The following is a 27,456-nucleotide window of genomic DNA, read 5'->3' on the forward strand; positions in this document are numbered from 1 at the left end:
ACACAGCCGGGGCGGTGGGGAGGTGCTTTCTCCTCTGGAGGAAAAGGCCTGGCTACTTCCTGAAGCTGCTCTGGGCCAGGGAAAGCAGCATGGAAGAAGGGTAAGGCCACCAGCAGTCACCTGCATCTGTTCTAGGCTTTTCCTCCTCTCAAAGCTGCCCTGTAGGTCCTTTCATTTCTCTGTGTGTCACACGTGGGATGAGGAGGGACGGGAGGACACCAGGCTCTGCCTGTTAGCTGTCCCTGACATGGGACCTGTGGGGAATGAGCCCTCCTGTGCCCTCCTGTGCCCTCCTGTGCCCTCCTGTGCCGTGGGAATTCCTCCAGGCAGGGTGGCTGCGGATGCTGTGTTTTGTAGAAATCAGCTCACGGGATCTGCTGACGGGGAAAGCTTCCCTGCTTTCATTTTAACTCCCTCCCCTGCAGCCACCCGGTCTCCAGCTGAGTCAGAGGGGCCCGGGCCACCCCGAGCATCCCTCACTCAGAGAGCTCAGCTCGGCGGCTCAAGCCCAAAAAGCAGGAAGTTTCGGGTTTTCACTATGAGATGTCGCGGCTGGGACGGGACGCTGACACCAGCGGGGGTGAAAGGGGCAGCCAGATGTGCCTGGGGTGTATCCGAGTCAGCCAGGGCAGGGGAGAGGTCCTGCTGCTTCCAGGGAGTGAGTGAGGGAGCAGGAAGATGGTTGCCCATCGAGGCAGCACGAGGCTCAAGATGGCTCCGTGCAACCTCCGGCTCCGGCTGCTGGGTCCGAGAGGTTCTGGGCACACAGGGAGAGCTGGGCTGGGCTGCTTTCCTTCCATGCCTGAGAGAGGCCAAGAATCCTTGTGCAGGGGCGAGGGGAATGGACTGGACTGAGCATGGCTCTGGTTGTGACTGTGCAGCAGCATCCAGGAGGCTTTGGCTGAAAAACGGGTTCATTCCACTGAGCTTGGGTCACCCCTGCCTGCTGCCCTGGCCTGCACTGCTGGGGGTGTGGGCACTGTCCCCCATGATGGCCCATGGGGGTGTCCTGTGTGTCCCCAAGATGGCTTTGGGGGGCTCTGGTCCTGTGTGTCCCCCATGAGGGACACTGGGGGCTCTGGTCCTGTGTGTCTCCCTGTGATGGGCCCTGGGGGTCCCTGGTCCTGTGTGTCCCCACGATGGCTCTGGAGTCTCTGGTCCTGTGTGTCTCCATGATGCCCTGGGGGTCCCTGGTCCTGTGTGTCCCCCACGAGGGGCCCTGAGGGGTCTCTGGTCCTGTGTGTCCCCATGATGGCCCTGGGGGTCTCTGGTCCAGTGTGTCCCCCACAATGGCCTTGGGGGTCCCTGGTCCTGTGTGTCCCCCACAAGGGGCTCTGAGGGGTCTCTGGTCACCTGTGTCCCCCATGAAAAACCCTGGGGATGCCAGTCCTGTGTTTCCCTCACGATGAATCCTGGGGGTCTCTGGTCTTGGGAGTCCCTCACGAGGGGCCCTGAGGGGTCTCTGGTCCTGTGTGTCCCCCACGAGGGGCCCTGAGGGGTCTCTGGTCCTGTGTGTCCCCCACGAGGGGCCCTGAGGGGTCTCTGGTCCTGTGTGTCCCCCACGAGGGGCCCTGAGGGGTCTCTGGTCCCTGATGTGCTTCTGGGAGCGAGTTGGGATTGAGGAATTCCTGCCCTTGGCTGGCTGATTTGCTGGAGTGAGAAGGCACGGCACAGCGTGGCACGGCACGGCATGGCATGGCATGCTGGCAGTGCTAACCCTGCTGTTTCCCTTTGCCCCCAGAGTGATTTATCCCCTGTCGGACTCCCCCGCTCTGAAGATGTCCCAGTCGTCCGCAGCTGACGAAGGCACCACGTTCGAGCACCTCTGGAGCACGCTGTAAGTGGGGTGTGAGCGTTCCCCATGGGGGTGTTTGGAGGCAGCTGTGGCTCTTTGGTGGCTCTATGCCAAAGGCAAATTTCCTTTCGCATCCTCTGCTTTCCACAGACACCTTTGCCACCTGACAAATTCTGCTCCCAGGTCCCAGACTCTCTGCCCAGGGATTCCTTTTGCCAAACAGCACGTCACTGTCTGTCTCATGGGTAGCTTCCTCCTGGATGCAGAGCTCCACGGCATCATGGGGATGGTGTCAGGGCCAGAGCAGAGCTCCCCTCAAGCTGGGACCCTTAATTCCAAAATTAAACATCTTCCAGCCCCACCAAGACATTTGTAACTCTTCTGGCCCTTAGGCCTCATGCCCTAATCCAGCAAGGGAGAAGGACTGTGCTTCATTTTGTCTTCTTCCTCCCTTGGTCCCCTCATGTGAAGACATCCCAGGGGGACAGATATGCTGGAGCAGCTGGGTGGATGCAAAATTTCCTATATTTCTGCTTGCTTTACCTGCCAGGTAAAGCCTGCTCTGCCATGTGGAAATAAAAGCAGAGGATGGAGGAAGAAGTTGGGAAAGGGACACGGTCTGAGGGGACAGCGAGTTGCTGGTAGGGGGGTGGTAGGGGTGGCACAGGCTGCGTTGGAGAGCTGGGGAGATGACTGTGCCCTCACCTTCTCCTCAGGGAGCCAGACAGCACCTACTTCGACCTCCCTCCAGCCAACCCCACCGGCAGCAACGAGGTCTCCAACCGCACAGAGGTCACGATGGACGTGTTCCAGATGAGAGGCATGACTGACTCGGTGATGGTGAGTGTGCTCAGACAGCAGGGACGGGGACCTGCACCAGGCACAGACTTGATTTCCCTGCAGGGGTGGGCTGGGGGCTCTGGGGGAGGCTCTGGGGTGTTTGCTGGTCCGTAAACCGAGCCCAGCCTTGCTGGTGCAGCACTGCTGGCACTGGCACAGGGTCTGGTCACCTGTAATCGATGGCACAGGGCTCTGGTGCAGGGTCTGGTCACCTGTAATCTCAGGGGTCAATAAAACCGTGACTATTTATTGTTGGGTAACATCAGTGCAGGCAGCAGCGGGGGCTCGGAGCTCTGGGGGAGTACCAGGACAGGAGCCGAGCGTCATTCGCTCCGGGACAAACGGTGTGGAGTAAAAGCCATTTGTGAGCTGCTGCGGGGACAGAGCTGCCGGAGGGGCGCGCCGTGCTCCCAGCTCTGCTCCCACCACAGCCGCAGCTCCGTGCCAGTGCCCGTCCTGCGAGAAGCCTTTGCTTCTGCCTAAGACAAAGTCTTGGAAAAGCATCGCGGGCGCGCGAGACATCCCGGCCGCTTGCGCGTGTTCGGTGGCTCCCGGGAGCATCCCTGAGGCTGCCCTGGCTCTCTGCTGCATCTCCCTGCGGAGAACCGCTGTTTCCCTCCAGAAAGCCGCCGTTTCCCTCGCCGACAGCTTGCCTCCCCTCCCCCAGCCCCTTTTCCCTCGCTTTCCGCTCGTTTTCCCTCCCTTCCCCGGCCTTTCACAGCGGGCAGGGGCTGGGCAGAGCGCTGCTAATCGGGGCTGTGCCCCTCGCTGAGCGAGCCCTCGCCTTTCCCCTCGCTCCCGCTGCAGCCTAAGCCGAGCCCGGCGGGGCCGGAGCAGCCTGGCGGGCATGACAAGAAGTGCTCTGGTAACGGGATGCCAGCGGCCTGAGGGAAAGGCGAGAGAGGGGAGAAGCTGTGCAGGGTCCGTGCTGATTCCCGCTGCTCGTGGCGCGCAGTGGTGCCAGAGTGGTGCTGGTGCTCTGTGGCTGCGAGCACATCACCCCAATGCTCTGCCAGGCATCTATCCCTATCTGTTCCTGCCTATCCCTCTAGATATCCATCCATCCATCCATCCATCCATCCATCCATCCATCCATCCATCCATCCACACATCCATCCATCCATCCACACATCCATCCATCCACACATCCATCCATCCATCCATCCATCCATCCATCCATCCATCCACACATCCATCCATCCATCCATCCATCCATCCATCCATCCATCCATCCATCCTCACCATGGATGCGTATCTGTCCATCCAGATAGAGACAGCTCCGTATCTCCCAGACACGGAGCTCTCACAGAGTCACTGCACTGCCTGCTCAGGGCAAGGGTGGGCACCTCCGTGTGCTGGTGACAGGTGCCAGCCCAGCAGGTCTCCAGCCCCGTGCGGCTGGAAGAAGCTTTTGAGAGCGGGATGCGGGCAGGTTTGGTGGTGGAGCTGGACCCCTGCTCTCCCTGCAGTGGGAATGGTTGGTATCGCCCAGTCCATCACTGGGCAAGCTGGGACCTGCCCTGTGCTTTAATGAATAGTCATGAGGGACAGAAGGGGTGGGCCCCGTTTTGTTGTTGGATGCAGCGAGTTGACAGAACTAAGGGAGATGAAAAAAGCAAAAAAGCCAACAGACGGCGGCACACGGGTGGCCGGCGCAGCATCCCTGGCGCTGCCTGCCCGGCCCCGCTCCCGCGCTCCTTCGTCCCACCCGCCACCCCACCCCGGCCACCGCCCCGACCCCATGACTCCCGTGGCAGGAGGCTTCCCGGTGCTCCGTGAACCCCAAGACAACTAAAATGCTCTACATCAGCGACCCGATGCAGCATTACACCACGGTAGGTGCTGCTTGCTGTGGGCGGGGGTTGCCTTGATGCTCTGCTTAGAATTATCCTCTACTGCTGGGGCACCTGCTCTGGCTCTGCCTGCCCAGCCTGGCTGCTGCTGCCTAGGATGCTCAGGGATTGTCCCAGCGCACGCCCATCCCCATGCTGCAGCTGCACGGAGGAGCTGGGGCTGGTCCAGCCCCGCTCATGAGCCACGAGCCGTGTTGGTGCAGGATGCTGCAGCCTCAGTGATCGGTCACTGTTCCTCTTGCTTTGCCCCATCTGGTGCTTGCAGAGCCCAAGGTGTGATTTGAGCCTCAGGTGCCAGGGGTGCAGGCTCACCTACCTGTGTGTACCCAGGTGGGAGGGATGTCAGCTGGAGCATCCATCCGAGGAACACCTGGAGGTGCTTGACCTCCCCAGCCAAGCCCACACCACACTCCTGCCTCCCCTGGCAGGCTTCCTTTCCCTGGTGGGGATCCCTGGGAGGGTCGAGCGGGTGAAGCAGGACCTGTGCTGCAGGTAATACATTCCCAGCCCTGTCCTCAAGCGCTGAGGTTGTTTCCTTAGGGAAAGGGGGTTGTGTCTGTCCCTGGCATTCGGAACAGTCCAGCACAGGCACAGAGGCAGTTGGAGATAGAAGGAAATCACTTCATTCCTGGTTTTTACCTTAAGTGTGTTGGTACCAAGCCCATGTGTCCCGTTGTCGGGGCTGTTCCGTGGGAGGTCGTTGCTGCAGTTGTGTGAATAATTATTCCTGTGTGTGTAGGTACATATTTACAGACACACACACACACACACACCTGCCTTCGATTGGTCTTTTAGGGAAATGTTTCCATAATGTCATCAATCTTGAACAGCAAGTCCATCGTTTTGCCCTGCAAACGATGCACCTGACTCTGGATGTCTATGCCAGCAGATTCCCAAAGCCCAAGCACTCAGGATGCTGCCTCTTGCTTTGTGCTAAGGCAGCCCAGCTCAGGGCAGCCAGCCTGGCTGGCAGAGGTGATACCGTGGGTCTCCTATCTCATCATTCTTCCTGAGGGAAGGTTTCCTCCCATGCAGAGCTCAGGATGCTCCATTCTGTGGTGGGTCCCCATTCACTTGCCCATTTACAGCCACAGGCTTCAGCCATGAATGGTCCTGGCTCTCAGCATGAGAGCGAAACAGCTCAGTCCTGATACTCCTGGATCATCTGGGCTGTGTGCAGCCCCATTCTGCAGCAATCCCTTTTCCCTTGCTGCTGTTCTCGTGGTTGATCCCTGAGCTTTGCCTGTGCCACCTCACTGCTCCCCACGGCAGCTGCATTTCCCAGTTGGATGGCAAGAGCTTTCCTAACGTGCCTATTTTGCCAGAGTTTCTCATAAGTTTTTCTCCAGGTGAAGCCTGGATTAAGGAAAGCTTGGCTTGTCTTCGGCTGGGCTATTTATAGAGCGGTGAAGAGGAATAGAGGGATTTAGGCACATATTTTAGGGGAGAAAATGGTTGGATGTGTAAAAGCAAGCCAGATCTTGTTCAGCATTCCTCCAGTTAGTCACAGGCTCCAACGACCTTGTGAGAGATGCGGGCAACAGGAGAACTTCCCTGGAGAAGGATGATTGCCTTTAAACCATTCCACATCGTAGAGGGTTGGGTGAGGTTGGGATCCCAAGTTAAAACACGTCTCCTGATTCCTGAGCCGTGAGCCTTGCTGCCCTTTGGAGAAGGCTGAGCCTGCTGGCTGTGCCTATGGCTGCTTCCACAGCTCCTGGCTTCCCAGAGCTGCCCCAGTGGGTGCTGGGGACAGGGACAGGACAGTCTCTGCCAGGCATGAGGGCAGTCAAGGGGGGCTCTGTCGCTGCTCCAGTGCAGGGAGCGAGGATGACGCACGGCGATGCACTGGACACTGCGCGTGGTCACCAGCACTGCCACTGCCTCGGGGCTGCAGGGTGAGAGCAACCCCTGAGCAACTCGGGAATTGCAGATTTCTGGGGGAAAAAACCATTCCACTTGCTCTGAGAAACAGTTGTATTTGAGTCTGATTTTCCAATGAAATGCTAAGGTCGCTTTAGCCACACGGCTCTTGGGAATGTCGCTGTGCTTGGGCTGTGCCTGCGGGTAAAGGAGCTGCCAGCTCCTATTGGAAGAATCTGAGAGTAATTGGTCAGAGGAGGAATAAGGAAAAAATTGTAAAAAGTCATGATTTGGTCCAACAGGTCTGGAATAAGAGCCAGGACCTGCCTAAGTGGGTCCGTTTGCCCTGTGACTTTCCTGCAGTGCGCTGCATCGCGGCCGCGTGCTTTGTAGGTTTGAGGTTTTCCCCAAATTAGAGCAGCATCGGGCCCTGGGAGCAAACATCCCGCTGGGAAACCAGCTACAAATCACTGCTCGGGGCTGGCTGGCTCAGGGCAGCACTCCCGGGAGCGGTGTGTAGGTGTGTGTCCGTGACCAGCGAGCACACGAGGGACAGCTCGGAATACAGGACGGCCGCTCGGTATCGCTGTCGCGATGGAGCGATGTCATCGCCAGGGACTGCTGCTCTCCTTGGCAGGGTGGCCTCACCGAGCTGTGACACTCTGGCTGCTGGAAGGGACACCGTGGAGAAGAGCCCTGCGTGCAGGACAGGGCTGTCACTCCCTGCCTGCAGAGGGACATTTCCCACACCTGAGCAAACCCCACAACATCCCTGCCCTCTCGCCGCTGTCAGAAGCGTGGCTTCCCCAAGGCAGGTGCGCTAGAAATCCGGGATTGTGGCACCTCGCTGCCTCCAGCGAGGATGGAGCAGCTCGAGGGGGGTGATTTAAGCACACGGAGTTTATCCCTCACACAAGTGGTGACCTGTCGGAAAACCCGAGCCACCCAGACCAGCTCTTTTGGCTCCCCTCCTGCACGCTGGCCCTTTAAGGAGGCTGTAACAGGACACCCCAGCCCTGGAGAAAGGTGGCTGAGGTTTCCCTGTCTCTAAACTGGCTGGTGTTTTCTTTTTTCCCTCCTCCCCTTTTCCCTTCCTCCAGTCCCAGTTCAATTTGCTGAACAACAGCATGGATCAGAGCATCGGCAGCAGAGCAGCCTCCACCAGCCCCTACAGCTCCGAGCACACCTCCAATGTCCCAACGCACTCGCCCTACTCGCAGCCCAGCTCTACCTTCGACGCCATGTCCCCGGCTCCCGTCATCCCCTCCAACACCGACTACCCTGGTCCCCACCACTTCGAGGTGACCTTCCAGCAGTCCAGCACCGCCAAGTCAGCCACCTGGACAGTAAGTTTCGTGTCTTCTACCTTGGCTAGGGAGATGCTCAGCACCGCCGGCCGCGTCCTCCCCGCCGACACCCAGCGCGGCGGCGGTGGGGAGGCTCTGACGGGGCAGCTGCGGGATGCAGCCCCCACTGATGGGGACTTCACCGGCGCAGGCGGTGGCCCTGGGAAGCAAAGCGTGCTGGAAACATCGGCGCTTGCTTTCCAGGGGGTTTCTCCCAAAGGGCTGTGAAGCACAGCGGCTGGGATGTCACTTCTCCCGCCGCAATTCCCTAAACTGTGGGTAAATGTCCTCCGAAAAGAAATGTCCTGGGGAAGTACCTGCCTTGTTCTCACGGTGCTTCCCGGCGTATTTGCCAGCGGGTGCTGTCAGAGACGAGGCTCGTGTCTCCCAGCTTCGCTGTGAGTGCCTGCTTGTCATTTACAGTCCTTCTCCATCCCGTACTAGACGAGTAATGTAATCCCTGTAAGTCACAGCAAATAAGAGAGCGGGCTTTTAAGCGCAGTAGGTTTTGATGCACAGAGGGATGGCTGCACAGCTCCGTGCTGTCTGCTCGGGAGCCGGGATGCAGCTTTGGTCCACGGCTGCTCCGACCGCCCTCCTGCTGCCCGGCACAGGAGGGCTCTGCGAGCAGGGACCCAGGGACCGGGCAGAGCGCTCGGGGGCTGCTTTGCTTTTTGTGGCAAAAGGTGCTAAATTCGCATCCTTGCTACTGGCTCAGCGCAGCGTTTTTAAGGAGAACCAGCACTTGTGGCCGGTGCCGGAGGCATTCCCACAGCGGGTGCCTCTGGAGTACCGGGGAGAGCCGCTCACCACGCTTGAGCCGGGCGGGTTTTCTCCTCCGGGAAGCACTGGCAGAGCAGGAAGGTTGGGGCGGGACGACTGACACACCGCAGCAGCAGCAGTTTCCTCCGGGGCTGCGGTTTGACACTGTCATGGAACGGGCAGAGCAGCCCACCGATGTTTAAGCCCCGGGCGTGATAATGACCTTTGTTTGCGGAAGGTGACGTGTTTAATTGCCAAGACGGTCCTTCCTGCGGGAGACAGAAAGCATCCTTGGATGCTGTCGTGCAGGGACACCCCGGGCAGCGGCCGGCGAGATGCTCCCGGTTGTCCTGGGGAGGATGCAGGAGGGGACGGGCTCCGGTAGCGGCCGCAGCGCTGGGGCTGTGTCCTGCGGAAGCCAGTGGGTGTGTGGAGTGGGAAAGCAGCAGCGAGCCGGCAGCGGTCGGGCGGCTGAACGCAGCCGAATTCCCGGCTGGTGCAGCCCAGCAGCTTCCCCGCAGCCGATGGCTGCCTCTTCACACGCACCGGGGGCTTGGGGCAGCGCCGTGGTTAAACAGGACTTGCCCTCGTAGGGGTGGTAAAGTCTCCACTCTTTCCACTGTCTTTCCTTGCGGGATGTTGCTCAGGGATGCATTTCATTAGGAACTGAATAAACCAGAGGTCCTCGGGCAGGATGTGACTCCAGCCCACTCCTATCCCTCCTGGGGGATAACTCAGTTACAGGTAAAGCTGCACAGGGAAGGGAGGCATTCCCGTGCCACTCACGCGTCCCAATGGAAACCGAAACAAGGCGCTGCAGGGTGTCTTGTCCCGACATGCAGGGATGGGGACCAGAACGTGTCCGATGCTCGTTTGTTTGCCACTGTCCCCAGCTAGGAGTGCCGGGGGATGGCTTTGGGATGGAGCAGACGCAGCGCAGCAGGGCTCCCCTCCTGAAAGCCATCCCATTCCCCTGGGATCTTTCCACGGTTCTAACTAACGGGAGTTCAGGCTGTCCCTCATCACACTGTGCTCCTGGAACTGCCGTGTCCCACTGGGAGCTCCTGTCCTCACCAGGACAGCATATGGCTGTTTTTCCCACACCTTTGAGGGAGATCAGGGCAGGCACACGATGCCAGGAGAGCAGCTGGACCCGGGAGCTGCCCGGAGAACACGCTCATTCTAGAAGTGGCTGGGAGCATCCGGGGAGGATGTGCCCACCAGCCGGGGCTGGGAGCCATGGCTGCAAGGAGGGGTCTTAGGAAGGGTCCACAGTGAGGATGTGAGTGCCTGAAGTGACTTTAACACTTGGGAAGGCAGTGAGGGGTGTGTGGCCCTCTGAGCCACCATGCCGGGGTGGCTGCATCCCCCAGAGCAGGTTGGCTGCAGGACCAGTGCCCACCTGTGCTGGAGCTGAGCCTTGTGGGCAGCAGCAGTGGGTTGGCAGCATCTGGCACCCTGGAAAGCACAGGGGACGTTTCATTTGAAGCAGTGATTCCTGCAGGATTGCCAAGGTGGGTGCAGTGTGTCCGGCTTGCCACGGTGCCATGTGAGGAATGGTCCTGCTGCGGTGACAGCTGGTGTCACTCCATGTCCTCCTGGCTGGGGCTGTCACAGGCATGGTCAGTGCTGGAAGATGAGATTGCTGCCTTCCTCCCACTCACCGTGAGCTCTGCAGCGCCACTGCCACACCTGAGAGTTCGTCCTGGTTTAACGGGGAAAGGAGCTCAGCAAAACAAATGTGTTCCATGCTGTCAGTGAACACACAAATAATGCTGGATGGGACAGCATGAGCCTCCACAGGAGGTGGGAGCACACATGGAAGATAAGGAAAAGCCATTGGCAGATGCAGGCACTTGGGAAGGGAAGGTAAATGTCCGGTCAGTAGGGCTGGGGACAGAGAGGGACATGTGACAGCGCAGTGATGGTCACACCAAGCACAGCAGCACCGACTGTCCCGGTGCTCTGCAGGACACGTGTGGTTTGGGGCAGCACTTGCGAAGAACCAACCCAGCCTGTTCCTCCTGCAGAAGCCTCATGGCTTTTGATACGCTGAGCTTCGCTGTGCCCAATAATTTATGCCAGGATGGTTGATCAATTTCCACCAAGCATTGACCACAAGCTCGGCAGAGCCAACATGCTGAGCAGAAATTTGGAGTTTCCTGCACTGGAAGGAGTCTCAGCTGAAGGTTTCCTGCAGTCTGGGGTTGAATCATGGAGGATCTGGCCACGGAGGAATGGACAGCTGGTGAGCAGGCAGTGCCAAAGCAAATGGTTTGTGTGAGTCACCTTGTCAAACGATTCAGCATCATTTTTTGATATAATCATGAGCTTTGGCTGATGGAAGTGTGTAGCCCAATGGCCTCCTGGTTTTGAAGGGTTTGGACTTGAATCCCTCTGGAACATGTGGCATTATCCATTCTCCCTCACTTAGGAGAGGAGGCTCCTAAGGACCAGGTGAGCTGGCCACTCTGGGCAAGTGAGCTGGACAAGTGCTTGCTCTGCAGGGCTGGGCAAGCCAGTGTCACCCAGGGGAGCAAAGTGTCCCCAGGCCCTGACACACACACAGTGCTCCTGTCCGCACTTCAAACCTTCTGCTGACAGAACAGACATGGCTTGGGAGGGAGATGCGAAGAAGATGAACGATTTGGAACAGATGCCTTGTAGAGCAACACCAGAGAAATGTTCTGCATGGAAGTTACCCCCAAGAAGAGCAAGGGGGCTCAATCGTGGTGTGTCCAGGAGATGGTTCCTGATAGCAGCCAGCTCTTTAATCTAATAGCAAAAGACATAATGAGATCCAACACTTGGAAGCTGAAGCCAGGCAAATTCAGACTAGAAACAAGGTGAAATATTTTTTTTTAGCAGTGAGGATAATTAACCATAGGAACAATTTACCAAGGAATGTACCCAAAGAATCCCAGCTCCTGAAGGATTCAAATGAGGAGTCTGCATATCTCTCCAGAGATAAGATGTGCTTTAGCAGAAACCTTTGACTCAATGCAGGAGGAGAAGGAAGGGGTCTGAGGGCAGCGCTGTGGGCAATGGGACCGGAGCATCATCAGCCGCTCTCTCTTGCCTCAAAACGCTGATTTTCTAATTTTAGAAAAGAGGTGAACGGAGAAAGGTGAAGCCTTGGGACTGACTGAGGTGTGCCCTCGCAGAGGCACTCTGGGCAGTGGTGGGTGACACTGTCTGTCCCAACCCCTGGGCTGAGCACTGCGCGTCACCACCAGCTCTGGACGGCAGCAGCCGCGCCGGTCCGTGCTGTGAGAAGCCCTCCAGGCTGCTGCCACCTCCCTTTTCATTTTTAATGGCCTTCTTATCGCAGAGAGCAACGGCCAGATGCCGAAAATAAGGTTTTCCCTGTGGGTTGGAAGCCCCCCTCTGGCAGGCTGCTGCGGCGGGGCGGGCCGAGGAGCGGGAGCTGCGGCACGGCAAGACGGGGCACGCCGGCATCCTGCCCGCCCGCCGGGGCCACCGGGGCTGCGCTGCCCGGAGCTGCCCGGACACGCTGCAGCCGCAGCCGATCGCGGCGGTTTTCTCGCCGCAGCCCCTCGCCACGCCAGCCAGCTGGTAACTGACGGATAATTAGGATTTTTCTCAAGTCGGGCTGGCGGCGGAGCGGGGCTCCCTCCCCGCCGGACGCTGTCACATGTGCCGGAGCTGCAGAGGTGTTAATGGGGTCTTTGGCCTCCCGCGGCCGGGCTGCAAAGGGACGTGGGGGCTCGGGGCCGTGGTGCGGGGGAGCTGCCCGGGCTCACACGGAGCCCCTGGAGCCGGGGGGAGACGGACAAGCCCCCGAGCTGAGCAGGCAGGGCGGTCTCTGACACAGGCATGGAGGGTCCGAACCGCACCCAGGCTCTTGTTGCTGTTTCGGGGAGCAAACAGCCTGCGAGGGAAAGGCTGGACAGGTCCACAGCCAAGGAGAGCTGCTCCTGCTGCCATGGACAGCAAACCAGTCTGCTTCCCAGTGCTCGGCCAGTGGGAGATGGCAGTGCGGAACTGGTTCCACTTGCTTGATAGATCTTGCAGCTGGAGCACGGGCACTGGGGAGCTGAAATGATTTCTCTGTCCCAACTGAATGAGGAGGATGGGAGTAATTGGTGTGGTGGGAGGCAGGCTCTCCCTTGCTGGTCGCTGTCTGAGGCTTGTTGGGGTAGAGGCAGATATAAAGAGGAGGGGAAAACCTTCAGGAGCATCTACAGTCCAAGAGATCCCTCTGCAAACTCTCTCTGGCATTTTCCCATATCCCAGGGAGGTTGCTGTCCAACAGCCGTGGCCTGGAGATGATCAGGGGCCACACGCCCTGAGGACGCTCTGAGTGTGCAGATGAGCGTGGGTATTTTGCCATGCCAGAAGTAGGAAAGCAACCTCGGCACCAGCCTTCTCTGGAACCCATCGAAGCCAACCCACTGGAGGCTTTCCACCAGCTTTCTCAGGGTGTGGATGAGGCTCCAGGAGCTCCAGACACAACGGAATTAAGAAAAAAAGGCAAAGGAATTCAGTGTGTGATGTTCCAACACGATCCCGCTATCAGCTCCATTATCTTGAACGTGTCTGGTATGCACAGGTCAAGGGAATGGCTTCCTGGCAATGCTGCTCCATCGGGAAGGGAGGAGAGGTGGGAGAGAGTTGGGAGCCCTGATCTCTGGTGCATGAGAGGGGGAAAGGATGCTGGTGTGCCCTTGGCAAACCCACTCACTCCCCATGCCCACTCAGGCAGTAGCTGAGAGAGAGCAGAGGAGCAGCCCCTCCTCCATGGCACAGCCCTCCTGGGATGCTCCAGAGCCTGTGGTTTCCCCTGAACCCTGCTTTAGCTGTGCTGGTTTTCATATTTCATTCCCAGCAGCAATTCCCAAGACCAGCAGCAATTCCCTTCCCTTCCCTTCCCTTCCCTTCCCTTCCCTTCCCTTCCCTTCCCTTCCCTTCCCTTCCCGCCCGCTCCCTGCATCCTTGGCAGTGTGAAGTAACCTCCTTGCTGGATTTGTGGCTTCCTTTATGGGTGGGAGAGAAGGGGTTGGCTTGGTCAGGGGATCTGAGCATCTACCACACAGAGGGAGTCAGACCTACAAGAAGAGATTAAACCCCAGAAGTGCCAGCGCTGGCTCAGCAGTGACTGAGAGAGATCCCAGCTGGAATTTATTTTAAGGATGTGCTCACTGTGGAAGGCAGGGAGAGGACTCCTTTGCGGGTGAACCAAGGGATTTTAATTAGCAGTAATGGCATGCTAATTAAGGTAGAAGAATGCAGGCTGGAGCACTGGTAGCCTCCCTGTGCTGCTCTAGCGGGGGCCCTGAGACCTCAGTGGTCTGTAGGGCTGGGGGACCTGTGGGTGACAGAGGTCCCCTGCAGCTGATGATGGCTGGGGTGATCAGGGGGGCTCTGCTGGGTGCCTTGAGACCCCCTGTCCTGGGCACAGCTGGTGGTGGCTTGGTGTCACCCCAAGGCATCGCTGCCATGGTGCGGGGACCGCAGGCACAGGGAGGCGGGTGTTCCTTATGGCCATCACCACCGTGGTGCAGGGACTGAAGGGAGACAGAGGTGGGTGTTAGGGCATCCCTTAGGGCCATCACCTCAATCCATCACCACCACGGTGCAGGGACTGGAGGCACAGGGAGGTGGGTTTTGGGGCATCCTTTATGGCCATCACCTCAATCCATCACCACCACGGTGCAGGGACTGGAGGCACAGGGAGGTGGGTGTTAGGGCATCCCTTAGGGCCATCACCTCAATCCATCGCCACCACGGTGCAGGGAATGGAGACATGGAGAGATGGGTTTTGGGGTATCCCTTATGGCCATCGCCCCAATCCATCACCACTGTGGTGCAGGGACTGGAGATAAGGGTACCAGGGTACCTCTTACAGCCATGCCCAGGGCAGTATCCCCACTGCCCAGCCCACCTGTGTGCTGGACAGGTACCTCAGGCCCTGCCGGACACTCCCCTCTCCTCTCAAGCACCAGTCATACTCAAACCCGGCTCGTAGTAAATGAGCAACAAAGTAGCTTGGGAAGGAATTTCCAGCTCAGTGAGGAGTTTACAGGCCGGTGATTAAAAAATGGCTATTAAAAAAAAATTAGCTGTGCCGCCGGCACGTCTTCCAGGATCTGCCGTAACAGATTCGTCCGAGCCGGTTAACGGTATTTGCGGTTTGCAAGATGCTACATGTCTGGGGAAGATGACAGACACGTTATTATCACCTCTCGGCTGCGATCTGCCCCAACCTGTCCCAGGATGCAGCTCCGCAGCTGCTTGCTGGGGAGTGCAAGGAAATTAGCAGCCGGAGGCGGCACTTTTCTTCTCTCTGCCTTGCCAGGCCAGTGGCTTTATTGGGGATCCATTGACTGCAGTCCTGGACACGTCTTGAGTAGAGCTAATGAGAAGCCTGGAATGTAGGAGAAGAAGAGGAGGAGGAGGAGGTGGCTGGTAGGGAGGAGGGGGGGAGGATTTGTGGAAAAAGCAATTGTTGAGCAAATCATTTCCTTCAAGAGGGAAAGGAGGCCTTGGCTGCACCTTCCCCAACAGGCAAGTCTAGACGCTTCGGTGTCAACAGTTGACGATAAATAAGATTTTATCAGCTCCAAATCTGTTGGGACACATCCTCCTAGCGGTTCTGCTGCCCAGGAAGGGCTGGGCAAGATGGACTTCGCCAGGAGGTCTTTCCAGGCAGAGGATTCAGGTTATTTTTGGTGTGAGGCTGTCAGCATCCATGAGGAAAACCACCTCTCCCTGCTCATTCTCTGCGTGGGGTGGCAGCGCTGGTGGCCTGTGGAACCATCCCCTGATCCTGTCTCAGGGTGGGCAGTGATGGATGCTGAGACTCCACGTCAACGCTGCATCCACGAGCCACTGTGGGGCATTCACTCAGTGGAATCTTGTGATGTCCAGAACATTTCCATGGGGCGGCAGCACTGGGATAACCATGGTGAAGCCTCACAGTGGCCGGTGCCACCATGGGGCGACTTGTTTGTGTCCTGTTCCATCTGGCACTGGTGCAGCACAGCCTCGTCTCACCCAAAAAGCAGCTGCGTTTCAAACACATCCAGAGACCTTCTGTGGTACCAAGCTCTTGGGGACACAGAACTTAGAGCTGATAGGCTGCTAGGGGTTAAATAATTTGGCTTTTCCGTTTTTTGGCTTGTTCCTAGAGCTCTGGACAGACAGCACTGGCAGGGAAGGGACAGAGACAGATCTGCCATCGCAGTATCAGCCCAGAAGTTGAGGGTGACACTGGAAGCTGCAGGAAACCCCAGAGGAATACAGGTTCTGTGTGTTCCATAGGCTCCAGGGAGACTGTCAGTGCTACTGCTGCTGCTCTGTGCTGGTTGGAGCAATCCAGCACCCACAAGCCACAGAAACCTGTTGTGTTCCTCAAACACACAGTGACACCCAGTAACAGACGCTCTCCGGTGCTTTCCAGGAACAGAGATGGACCTTAGTCCTAATGTAAGCACGGAGACAGACACCAGCAGTCCCCAGGGCAGAGCAGGGTCTGGAGACACAGGCAGGAGTTGCCCAGGGCAGAACACACCCAGGCTCCTTTGTAGGTCTGAAAGGAATCCTGGAGCTGAGGTCTGGATGTACCAGGAAGGTGTACAGGTGCCCCAAAATGTTGTTCCTACACCCAACAGCAAGCTGGCAGCAGCCCAAGTGACCTGAGCTTTGGCTGTGACCCAGCTGCCACATGTGGCCAGTGCTGAGAGGTCAGTTTGTCCAAACACTGCAGAGTGGGGAGGATGTGAGTGAACAGACCGAGGTTGCCCCCAGTGCAGGTGGCAGGAGCACGACCGTGGCACACAGAGAGCCGAAGCAGCGAGGCGGCCGCGCTGGTCTGGGTTACATCCCAGCATTTTGATCTCTGGGTTCTGCTCTGCCACTGCCTCACATCACACTCGAGCAGCATGTGGTGCCTGTGGTCCCTGCAGGGTACTGTGCAGGGTATGGCTGTGCTGGGACGTACCAGGGCCTCAGGTGATGCAGCACAGCCCGGCAGAGATGTGCATGGCGGGTAATTAGCAAATACAGATAACGGAGGAGAGAGGTGCCTGCCCAGGGACACTGCTCAGCACAGGTTTTGCTGTCCCCTACAGAGAGTGTGCGTAGCCAAGCTGGGGATGCAGCACAGCTGGGGCTGCAGAACCTCCTGGGATCCCAAAACCATGATGCTGGTTGTCCTGGTGGCCATGAGCAGCCTGGGTCTGTGGGACCGGGAGCGCTCGGCTGGAGATGCGGCACAGGACGGCTCCACACCGAGAGGAATCAGGAGCGCGGCCGCCCAGGGCACGGCCTGGACTTTTCTTGCCCAGAATTATCAGCAGGGAGTTCCTTAAAAGAATAGTTTGTTATTGTGGAGGGATCTTTGAAGGCGATCCCGGAGCTGTTGGGACACGATAAGGTTATCAGCGGAGGCAAGTCTGCGCGGAGCGGCCGCCTTCCCCCTGCAGGGCATCCCTCTGCTATTTAACAGAGATTTATCCATGTCATAACATGGTATAATGAGAGAATTTGTTACCAAAGAACTTGCCATAATGCACCTCTGCTCTTCCAGAGCAGTTATAGTTCCCAGGCATGTTGAGGGCTGCCCGGGAATGTCTACATGAAAAGATCCTTTGACAGGAGTTGTCAGTATTTTAACACCTGGCAAGCAAGAGCCCCCTCCAAATAACCCTTGTTTTGCCACAGTGGCTCCTCTAGACGAGGGCATTAAACCCCATCGTGGTGGGCGAGTGGGTTCCGTGGGCTGCAGCCACGTGGGAGTTTCCTCTCTGGCCAGGCAGAGTGTAGTCACCACATTCTGAGTGGAGCCTGCGCTTCCAACTCTGGCCTGATCCCTGAGAATCCCTGCTGGGGGTGCAGGGTCACACCCAAGAAGCTAGCCTGGCCATGGAGGCAAGGTGTAGCCAGCATCCTGAGGTATAAGTGCAAAATTTGGGGATTTCAGTAGAAGTTGGTGTTTCCAAGCATCCTCTCTGGTTGGGCAAGTCCAAGTGCCTACAAAAATAAGGATTAATTCTTGCTGTCAGGTTCAAGTTTGTGTTACACCTCTCGGTCACCACCCTCCAGTGACCGCAGCACCTTCCTGCTCCCCCCAGCACCGAGCAGGTTCTGATCTCGGGACACCCACGACACCCCATTGTTGTGCCTCCAGGAGCCGGTACCAGCCCAGTGCTGGAGGAGCTGCAGGAACTGCTGCTGTTTGCCTTGGTGGAGCCTCTGACCTTTATGTCTTCCCAGAACTTCCCCAGAGACCACCCAAATGAGACAAACCTGGAAATGCTTTATGTTGTTTGCCCTGTCCCAGTCCTGGTGGTGGGAGCACCTCGCTCATCCACAGGCAGATCCGCTCCTGCAGCCAGGGCAGGGGGACTGGGACACACAAATCCTTCCTGCCTGATCCACAGCTGCACTGGGACATGCTCATGGCCAGGAAAAGTGGGGACTGAGCCATCCATGTCAGCCCCTGAACACCCCCCAGCCCTGTGCTGAGCCCCCGTTATGGGCAGCCCCAGCTCAGGAACCCCCCGCCGGCAGGAGAGCAGAGCCTCCCCTGGGCACACCTGTATTTGGATGGCTTGGGACAAGCTTTAACATCCCCACAAACACTCTGCACGGTGGTATTTTTTTGGCACTGGGCACTGTGTTGTGGGGATGAGATAAAATACCTGGAGCGGGAACATGCCCTGCCATGCAGAGACGGGCTGCTCCGAGCACAGGGGTGGGCTGGTGTATAGCAAACACATTCCTTGCGAGATGGAAAACAGCGTGGCACAGATGAGGTGGAAGGGAATTGCACATCCCCACACATGGGCAGTTCCTGGAAGGTGAAGGACAAGTTCTCCTTCCCCAGCCCTGCTCTGAAGGGGCACACGCTGCAGCCTCCAGAGCTTCCCCCATCCAAGGGCCTTGTGAGAGAAGTTTGCCGCTGAGCAAACCCCACTGTGCCCTCACAGGGAAGAATTTGGTGGCCACAAACCGTTTTCTACTCAGCAGTGACTGTGGGCACTGCCTCCAGCTGCCACAGAGCATCCTCCTCCCACGGCCAGCCCGGGCAGTGGTCCCCATCATGTCCCCACCCTGTCCCTTCCATGAACCACTGCTGCTGCAAAGGATGGAGTCAGGATCAGGACAAACCCATCTGTGTCAGAATGAAACTCCCAGGTCCTGCCTAATGAGCTGTGACACTGCTAAGGACATCAAGCACGATTTCCTCAGGCTGTGACGCGCCAGTGCCCTCGGTGCTCCCAGCCCTTGGTCAGGAGCCATGTGTGAGAGCAGATTTGGGAATGTTTTCAAAACGGGCTGAGCGATGCACGAACGAGGGCTTTGCTGATTTTCAGTGAGATTCCCTCTGCCTCAGTGCAGCGGTGACCCAGCTCTGCCAGAGCCCTTGCCCATCTGGGAAACCCTTCCCAGCCCCAGGAGGTGGCTGTATCTGGTTTATGTGGAAAGCAGATACCACACAGTGTGGGTGAAATGGTCAGATTTCAGTATTTCCAGGGGAAAGGGAAGAGAAGGAACCCTGCCTTTACACCAGAGCAGCAGAGGAAGCCGAGGGTGGCCAGGGGAGCACCCTCCACCCCACCAGTGCTGCTCACCTGAGGGATGTCTCCTCTTTCCCAGTACTCCCCGCTGCTGAAGAAGCTCTACTGTCAGATCGCCAAGACATGCCCCATCCAGATCAAGGTGTCCACCTCGCCGCCCCCGGGCACCATCATCCGGGCCATGCCCGTCTACAAGAAGGCAGAGCACGTCACCGAGGTGGTGAAGCGCTGCCCCAACCATGAGCTCGGCCGCGACTTCAACGACGGTGAGGGCTCCGAGCTGCCCGCATGGCCTGGGGGGCCGTGTGTCCCTCGTGTCACAGCCCTCGTGTGCGCAGAGTGAGCCCCCCGGGCAGCCACAGCTCTAACTGGAGGTTTGCCTTGCAGGCCAGTCAGCCCCTGCCAGCCACCTGATCCGGGTGGAAGGCAACAACCTGTCCCAGTACGTGGATGACCCGGTGACGGGACGGCAGAGCGTGATGGTGCCCTACGAGCCCCCGCAGGTACCCGGCTGCTCGCGGCGGGGGGAGGGACCGGCTGCTGCCTCCGTGGTTTGGGTTGCTTGGCACAGGGCAAAGGGTCCAAGTGTCCCCCTTGCCCTGGCACATCTTAGACCACTCACTGCTCGCCCCTGGCAGCGCTGGCAGCTACACTCCAGCACCTGCAGCTCCCCGCCCTGTGAAGCATCCCAGAGCAGCCTGGTCTTGGGAAGTGGGGTGTAATGGGATACCCCCTCCAGCCCTGCCCTGGGTGCCCCCACAGTCCTGGTTCAGTCCCCTCTTTCCAGCCGGGACCATCCCCACACCATCGCTGGCGTTCCCCTGCTCGTCCTGCCAAGGCACCAGCCCTGTGCCAGAGGGTCCAGCCCTGATTCCTCACTCCCCGGGGGTCCCAGCCTGCCTCCCCTCCTCTTCTTCACTCCCCGGGGGTCCCAGCCTGCCTCCCCTCCTCTTCTTCACTCCCCGGGGGTCCCAGCCTGCCTTCCCTCCTCTTCTTCACTCCCCGGGGGGTGCCAGCCTGCCTTCCCCCATCACTTCCCGCTCAGCACCTGCTCTCCCCTCTCGGGCAGGTGGGGACCGAGTTCACCACCATCCTGTACAACTTCATGTGCAACAGCAGCTGCGTGGGAGGGATGAACAGGAGGCCCATCCTCATCATCATCACCCTGGAGACGAGAGAGTGAGTGGCTGTGGGAGCAGGGATGGGCATCCCTCCCACCGCGGGAGGGCTGGGCAAGGAACCCTGCCCTGCAGGGAGCACCCCCAGGGAACGGGATGGGGCAGCCCCAGCTCGCTGCACGGGAATGCTCCCTTCTGCCAGCTTGGAAAAGGGCTGGCACGGAGGGACCAGGGACCCAGCCCAACAGCTGGAGCCTTCCTCTGCCCCATGCGCGCCTCTTCCCCAGGAGCCAGCTGCTGAGGGGCTCTGCTGCTCCCTGGTCTGGTTTCTGCCTGGGCTGAGTCCCAGCGCCCTTCCCGAGCGGCAGCAGGGCCGCTGATTGCTCTGCTCTCCCAGCGGCCAGGTCCTGGGGAGGAGATCCTTCGAGGGGCGGATCTGTGCCTGTCCCGGCAGGGACCGGAAAGCCGACGAGGATCATTTCCGAGAGCAGCAAGCCCTGAACGAGAGCGCGGCCAAGAACGGCAACGCCAACAAGCGCAGTGAGTCCCCTGACAGGGGGCGGGGGGCTCAGGGCACCCGAAGTCCCTGCACTCCCGAAGTTTGGGCTCAAATCCACACTCAGGGGTGATGCTTTGACCTTTCCCCACTAAATCTCACACATCGGACCCCCTTGCAGAGCCCAAAGATGCCTGTGCACGGCTCCCACGGCCAGATACATTTATTCATTATTGACAATAACAAAGGGACGCTCCCATGCCAGGCCGCAAGGGAATGGTTTCAGCATCCTGCACGGCTTGAGGTGCTCCCTGCCATGTCCTGTCTCCCAGGACTCCACCAATTCTCTTCCCTTCTCCTTTCCAGCGTTCAAGCAGAGCCCCCAGGGCATCCCAGCGCTGGGCACCGGCATTAAGAAACGGAGGCACGGGGAGGAGGAGATGTACTACGTGCCCGTAAGTGTGGCTGAGCTGCAACGGGGTCAGAACTCGGCTTGGGACAGCGCTGGCACCGTCCCCTCTGCCAGAAGCATCTTGGGGAAGAGATGTCGGGCAGGTTGGGGCTGCACGGGCTCCTGTAGGACAGCAGGGGCCTTGAATAGGAGCAAAAGCATGCACGGGTGCACATGTCCAAGGGATTCCTGCATCCCGAGCAGTCCCTGGCCACAGTGACAGTCTGTCTGGGTGGAAAAAGGGAGCATAAGGTGGGATGGGAGTAAAGCAAAGTCCTGGTCTTGTTCCCTCCTCCAGGTGCGAGGCCGGGAGAACTTTGAGATCCTGATGAAGATAAAGGAGAGCCTGGAGCTGGTGGACCTGGTCCCGCAGCAGCTGGTGGATTCCTACCGGCAGCAGCAGCAGCAGCTCCTGCAGAGGCAGTGAGTCCTGCCACAGCCCCCGAGACCTCCAAAGTCCCTGAAACCCTCACAGCCAGAGACCCTCACAGTCCCTGAGACCCCCAAAGTCCCTGAGACCCTCACAGCCAGAGACCCTCACAGTCCCTGAGACCCCCAAAGTCCCTGAGACCCTCACAGCCAGAGACCCTCACAGTCCCTGAGACCCCCAAAGTCCCTGACACCCCCCACAGTCCCTGAGACTCCCCCAGTCCCCCAGGCCCCTGCAGCCCCTTGAGACACCCATGGTCCTTGAGACCTCTCCTGTCACTGAGACCACCCACAGTCCCTAAGATGCCCACAGTTACTGAGACCCCCACAGTCCCCCCAGAGCCCTGCAGCCCCTTGAGACCCCCGCAGCTCCTTGAGACCCCCACAGCCCCTGAGCACCCTTGGCGGGGAGGTCTGATGGGCTGGAGTGGAGCTCCAGGCCAGAGCAGGGCAGCTCCATCCCACCCATCCCAGTCTGACCAGCGTGTTCCCTCCCGGAACAGGAGCCAGCTGCAGACACCTTCCTCCTACGGCCCTGTCCTTTCCCCCATGAATAAAGTCCACGGCGGAGGAATCAACAAGCTGCCCTCTGTGAACCAGCTGGTGGGGCAGCCTGCCCAGCACAGCTCCGGCTCTGCACCCAGCCTGGGCCCCATGGGTACGTCCTCCATCGCCAGGCCGGGCACGGGGCTCTCCCTGCCCAGGCAGTGCAGGGTTATCAGGTCTGGGTGGTTCTAAGGGGTGCATTTGTTGCCACTGCCCAGGACCCGGAATGCTGAACAGCCACCCCATGCAGCCCAACGGAGAAATGAACGGGGGCCACTCGTCCCAGTCCATGGTGTCCGGGTCACACTGCACCCCCCCGCCACCCTACAACCCCGACCCCAGCCTCGTCAGGTAAGGAAGGTGCCCGGTGCCCTGTCTGTCTTGTCCTCTGCTCCTTGCTGTGTCCCTCGCTCTAACCTTCCCATCTGTCTGGCAACTGGTCAACTGGCCACTGGCCCCAACTGAGAAATCACTGCTCCGCAATCACAGACTGTTCCTCTCACCTCAGCCACCAAAGCCCAGCTACCGACCAGTCAGAAACCCCCACTGCCCTCATGCAGCTCCCTGGGAATCCACCCTGATCAATCAGAAATTAAGTACATCCAAACGAGGGTCTTGCCCTACATGTCCACTGGCATGTAGCTTCGTGAGCTTCCCCCTTCCCCTTCTGTCCAGCAACACCTGGAAATGGGTCCATGTGGCTTATTATCATCAGGAATGCATTAACAGCTCTGCAGATTTTTAAAGTTTTGGCCTTTAAAAAGACCATGGATGTTTTCACAGACCCTGGGCCAGCATCTGCATAGGGCAGAACCCGGGGCATGCCCTGATCCCCCTCCCCAGTAGCTGGAGCTCCCTCGTATTATGAGTTCCTGAGCCAAAATCTCAGACAATCAGGAGAAAAACATCTGTAGTTTAAGGAATGAACATAACCCCACACTTGGCTTTGACCTTAGTGGCAGTGGAGTTCTCCACGTCCCCCACCTGACACGGTCTGTCCCACAGAGGTGGGACACAGCTGTTGTTCATGAGAACTTAATGCCACTTTATTTTCCAAACTTTCTCTGCAGTTTTTTAACAGGATTGGGGTGTCCAAACTGCATCGACTATTTCACCTCACAAGGGTTACAGAATATTTACCACCTGCAGAACCTATCCATAGAGGTAAATGCTTTGGGGAGATCTGTTCTTACCACTTGTTTCCAGCAGCTGTTGGTCTGAAAAGCAAAACCAAAACTGTTTTGGAGGAAGGGAAACCTGTGCCCCAACCCCTCACACAGAACATGTGCTCCCAGGATTGATGCCTCTCATTCCTGCCCCCTTGGTGGTCCTTCAGAGGTAGCAATAGCTCAGGCCTTGGTAGAAACCACAACCAGTCTCAGCTGCTTCCTCCAGACTCTCAGAAACAGCAGAGATCAAAGATCCCGGGGCCTGAGCTCAGGGAGATTTTCCACCTAACACAGAGAATACAGCTGAGGTGCTCAGAGGGACACCCCAAATCCCACTGAGCCAGCAGGGACACCCCACTGCAGTTCAGGGAGGTTTAACCTGGTCTCACCTCTTCCCCTGCTAATCTTTAAGATGAAAGAGGCTGAAATAAAGGAGTTGAGCCCAGGGCATTTTTATTAATGGAAGCTTGGAATGAAATAGCCCAGGTCAGGCAAAAGCTGTCAGAAAAAGCATGGAAGGGATGCTGGAAGTACCTGTGTGTGTCTAGAGCATCAGCCTCTGCTGCTGCCACACTGCTGGTATCAGGGGTGGCACCTGAGCCAGGGCTTCCCCAGCCCATCAGGGGAACAAGAAAAAGGAAAACAAAAAAAAATCCTGAACCCTTTGAGCCGTGGCAAGCCCTGTAAATCCTGGAGTTGGTGTTTTTGCTGAGACAGAGCTCCTGCCCAACCCCATTTTGCCCCAGGCAGGCATAGCAGTGTCTCTACCTGGCAGCTACAACATCCTGCAGGAGAGATGATGATTTGTCACTGGTGGCTGGGGCCAGTTGTGTAACCTGAGCCTGGTTTTGGACCATTTGCTGAACTAACTCTGTGACCGTCTGTCAGCTGTCCAAGAAAATGTTTAGGAATGGCCAAAACCTGTGTCAGGGCAGAGCTGTGTGTCTGAGTCGGCGTTTGTAGCTACTAATTGCGTACTCGCTGTCTGCTCCAGTTAACGCTCCCGTGAGTCTCTGTGGCATTAACATGGATCCCCGGCAGCTCCCTGCTGTGCTGGTCTCTGTGCTGGCACAGCTCCCCTGTCTGAGGTCACCCACCTCTCCTGGCTTTGCGAGAGCCGCTGTCACCCACACCTCAGTGCTCGAGGCAGGTGCCATTCCAGCCTCCCGGGCCAGGACCAGAGCAGAAGCAGTCCCAAGTGCACAGGCACAAGGATGCTCCACACGCTGCTCTGCCACCTGTGTCCAAGGGGAACGTTCCCTTCCTTCCCTCCCACATCTGTTTGATATGAACCCCTGCCAAAACAACAACAAAAAGTCTCCAACCTGCAAAGCTGCAGTGGAGTAACTGGGTTACAAACGAGAAATAACCCAGGGGGTGATGGACCCATGGCCATGGTGGGAGGTCCGTTGGGCATCGTGCCCATGTGTCCCCCCAAAAGCACGACCTGGGGGTCCAGGGCTCGCTCCTGCTGGTACAATCACTCCTCTGGCGGCCGTGCCTCAGCAGTGCTGTCCTTGCAGGATCTCGGAGCACTGAAGATCCCGGAGCAGTACCGGATGATCATCTGGCGGGGCCTGCAGGAGCTCAAACAGAGCCACGACTACGGGGCCCAGCAGCTGATCCGCTCCAGCAGCAACGCCTCCACCATCTCCATCGGCAGCTCGGGCGAGCTGCAGCGGCAGCGGGTGATGGAGGCCGTGCACTTCCGCGTGCGCCACACCATCACCATCCCCAACCGCGGCGCGGCCGACGACTGGGCCGACTTCGGCTTCGACCTCCCGGACTGCAAATCCCGCAAACAGTCCATAAAGGAGGAGTTCACGGAGGGAGAGATCAACTGAGGGGCTCCAGAGGTGTGAGACACCAGGGGGGTGACAAACTCCCCCCCTTGAAATGTATTTGCAGCCTTGCGCACCTGGAGAAGTTTAATTTTGTTATCCAGGGGAACTGCAGGCCCTGAGCCAGGCAGGAGGCGCCTGCCCTGAGGAGGAAACTGGAGGTGAGGAGGAGGAAGAAAAGGAGGAGGGCAGCCGAGCCAGCTCAGCAACCAGAGCAGGATTTCTGCCTGCCCGTGACACGGGGGGCACGGGCCGGTTTGTGTTTTCCTGGAGCGTCCCTGCCTCCAGCAGTGTAAGGATGGCACGTTCTTCTCATCCCTGCTCATCGTCCGTGTTCTCCGTGGTGTCCCAAACTGAGAGGGCTTTGTCACTGTGACACGGACTCAGCCCTGACCTGTGCAGGCATCGCCAGGGACTGGTGTGAAGCCACATCCTGCTTTTCCATGGACTGCCAAAAACACCCCTTCCCTCAGCCCTCTGTAGAGCCAGAAAGAACCTGTTTGTCCGTTCCCAATGTGTTCTTGTACTTAAAGGTTGGTGTATATAAACAGAATGTACATACAGTAAACTCATTGTGCTGTAAGGAGAGAGAAAGATTTATTTTCATGTAAGCTATAAAAATTGATACTGACTCCTGAGACACTGCAGTGTCAAGTAAATTAATTTCATGTTGTAGCATGTAAACATGCAGCGAATCCTGTCTCCAGCCTTATCTATTCAAAACTCTTTTTTTTTCCTCCTCTGAATCTCTTGCATGCAGTTGTGGAGGAGGGGGAAAGCCAGTGATTGTCCTGGGAGGTCAGAGGTCTGGATAATCCCTCCCTGCTCCCTTGGAGAGTTTTGTTGACAGGTCAGACCTGACAAGCTGGAATGCCATGGTGTAAATTCCATCTCTTTGGAGCATGGCATGGACTGGGTGACCAGTTCTGTTCTGTTCCTGGTCACTTTTCCCAGCTGTAATTTCTTTGTTGATTCAGACAGGGAAAAAAGCCTTCACAGAAAGCAAGGACATGAACAGGTGTGTTCCCTGCCTTAATGTTCATTCCCTTCACATTTGGGAAGGCAATGTCCCACAACAGGTCTTGGAAAAGCACTGGAAGTCACAGGAGCTGCTGCTGTGGAAGGGAGGGCAGGCAGGGAGTTGCTGCATCTGTCCCCTCAGCCCTGGTCACTCAAGATTTTGGGCAGCCTGAGAGAACCTGCACAGAGATGGTGCCACCCAGCACATCCCCACTGCTGCACCCTCCCTCTGGAGGCCTCCAAAGGCAGCCCTGCACCTTCATCCCATCACCCCCAGGCTGGGGAAGGGGCTGGATACCCTTCCCAAAGCCCTGGACCCTCTAAGCAAGAGCAGAAGAACAGCTTAAGTCCCACCAGGGCTCACCTGAGATGCGGCTTCTCCTGCAGGCAGGCAGTGGCAGGCAGAGAGTTCCCTCTCCAGGGGGGACAGGAGTGTGACCACTGGACGTGCTGCACCCACAGCCCCGGGCCCCGGACCCTGCTCCAAGGCCCTGTCTGGGTGTCCCACAGCAGCTCCAAGCCTGCAGCACCCAGAGGTGACCTCTTGTCCCTCCTCTCCCTCGAGTGCTGGTGAGCCGAAGGTGCAGTCACCATCCCTGAGGCCATCCCACCCCTCACACCACCGGGATTGGGAACCTGACTCCTTTGGGGTTGGGAACTCCCCAGGCGTGGCTGACAGTGAACCTGCGGCCCCAGGAAACAGCTCAGGAAAGCACTTTAATGCTTTAAAGCTTTTGCACCAACCACTCGCATTTCCAGCGCTCCCGGGGCTGTTCCCAGCAGTATTCATGGATCACTGGCAGGAATTACATTTTTTGTAAGCTTATCTTTGGAAATGTGTTATTTTTATAGATGTGGTTTTGTTTTAGATGTTTTGGTTTTTTTTTTTTTTTTTTGTAACACAATAAAAGCACATGTGGGAATTGCTGCATCTAGCAATTAAAACTGGACAGAAAGTGCCCTCCTAACCCAGAGTAGACCTTCACCTGTAGGACCTCAGAGGGCCTGAAGCTGCTGAAACCAAAAAGGAACCCACCAGTGAGTACTAAACTGCTACAGTGAGTACAGAGAGGCAAAAGACATCTTCTGGATACATAAAACTCTTTTTTTCCCTCAATAAATGGCTAAAAAATAGCGAATGAAATGTAGAACAAGCATTAAGAGCTTGAAAAATTACAGTTAAAAACAATTTCCCAAAGAGAACACAAATGTCACCACTATTTCTAGTTTTAGGAGTATATATTCCATAGGTAGGAATTGGAAATTGATTGAACTAAAGGTTCTTGCAAGAAGTTTATGAACTAACACCCTGAAATGGAAGAAGGCAAGAATGTTGTTGTAATTCAATAAAAATACAATAAAAAAAGCTTTCAAAAGATCTTG

General features: G+C 57.5%; 1 protein-coding gene across 4 annotated transcripts; it reads left to right on the forward strand.

Annotated features, from left to right (window-relative positions):
• Positions 1–27,359, forward strand: TP73 (tumor protein p73). Of its 4 annotated transcripts, XM_032131335.1 has the most exons (14): positions 1–100; positions 1,742–1,837; positions 2,512–2,635; positions 7,452–7,697; positions 19,083–19,269; positions 19,391–19,506; positions 20,073–20,182; positions 20,519–20,661; positions 20,984–21,072; positions 21,367–21,491; positions 22,001–22,155; positions 22,262–22,394; positions 23,114–23,207; positions 24,736–27,359. In XM_032131335.1, the coding sequence occupies exons 1-14, from the start codon at positions 90–92 to the stop codon at positions 25,054–25,056; spliced, it is 1,950 nt and encodes a 649-aa protein (XP_031987226.1). In that variant the 5' UTR covers positions 1–89; the 3' UTR covers positions 25,057–27,359. The 4 variants fall into 4 exon arrangements, with proteins under 4 accessions (XP_031987226.1, XP_031987224.1, XP_031987227.1 ...); XM_032131333.1 differs by lacking the exon at positions 23,114–23,207 and having other exon boundaries at positions 21–100; positions 24,736–24,847; XM_032131336.1 differs by lacking the exons at positions 1–100; positions 1,742–1,837; positions 2,512–2,635 and adding an exon at positions 6,177–6,386.
• Positions 27,360–27,456: the final 97 nt, after the last annotated feature.

Source organism: Corvus moneduloides, chromosome 22 (genome assembly GCF_009650955.1).
Source record: "Corvus moneduloides isolate bCorMon1 chromosome 22, bCorMon1.pri, whole genome shotgun sequence".
In the NCBI taxonomy this organism is placed as follows: domain Eukaryota; kingdom Metazoa; phylum Chordata; class Aves; order Passeriformes; family Corvidae; genus Corvus; species Corvus moneduloides.

What these genes read in the sequence shown, in the direction of transcription:
- TP73 (XM_032131335.1), top strand. An exon ending in ACCCAGCCTGGGCCCCATGG is followed by an intron (nt 22,156 to 22,261) that starts GTACGTCCTCCA and finishes GCCACTGCCCAG; the next exon opens with GACCCGGAATGCTGAACAGC. An exon ending in CCCGACCCCAGCCTCGTCAG is followed by an intron (nt 22,395 to 23,113) that starts GTAAGGAAGGTG and finishes CTTTCTCTGCAG; the next exon opens with TTTTTTAACAGGATTGGGGT.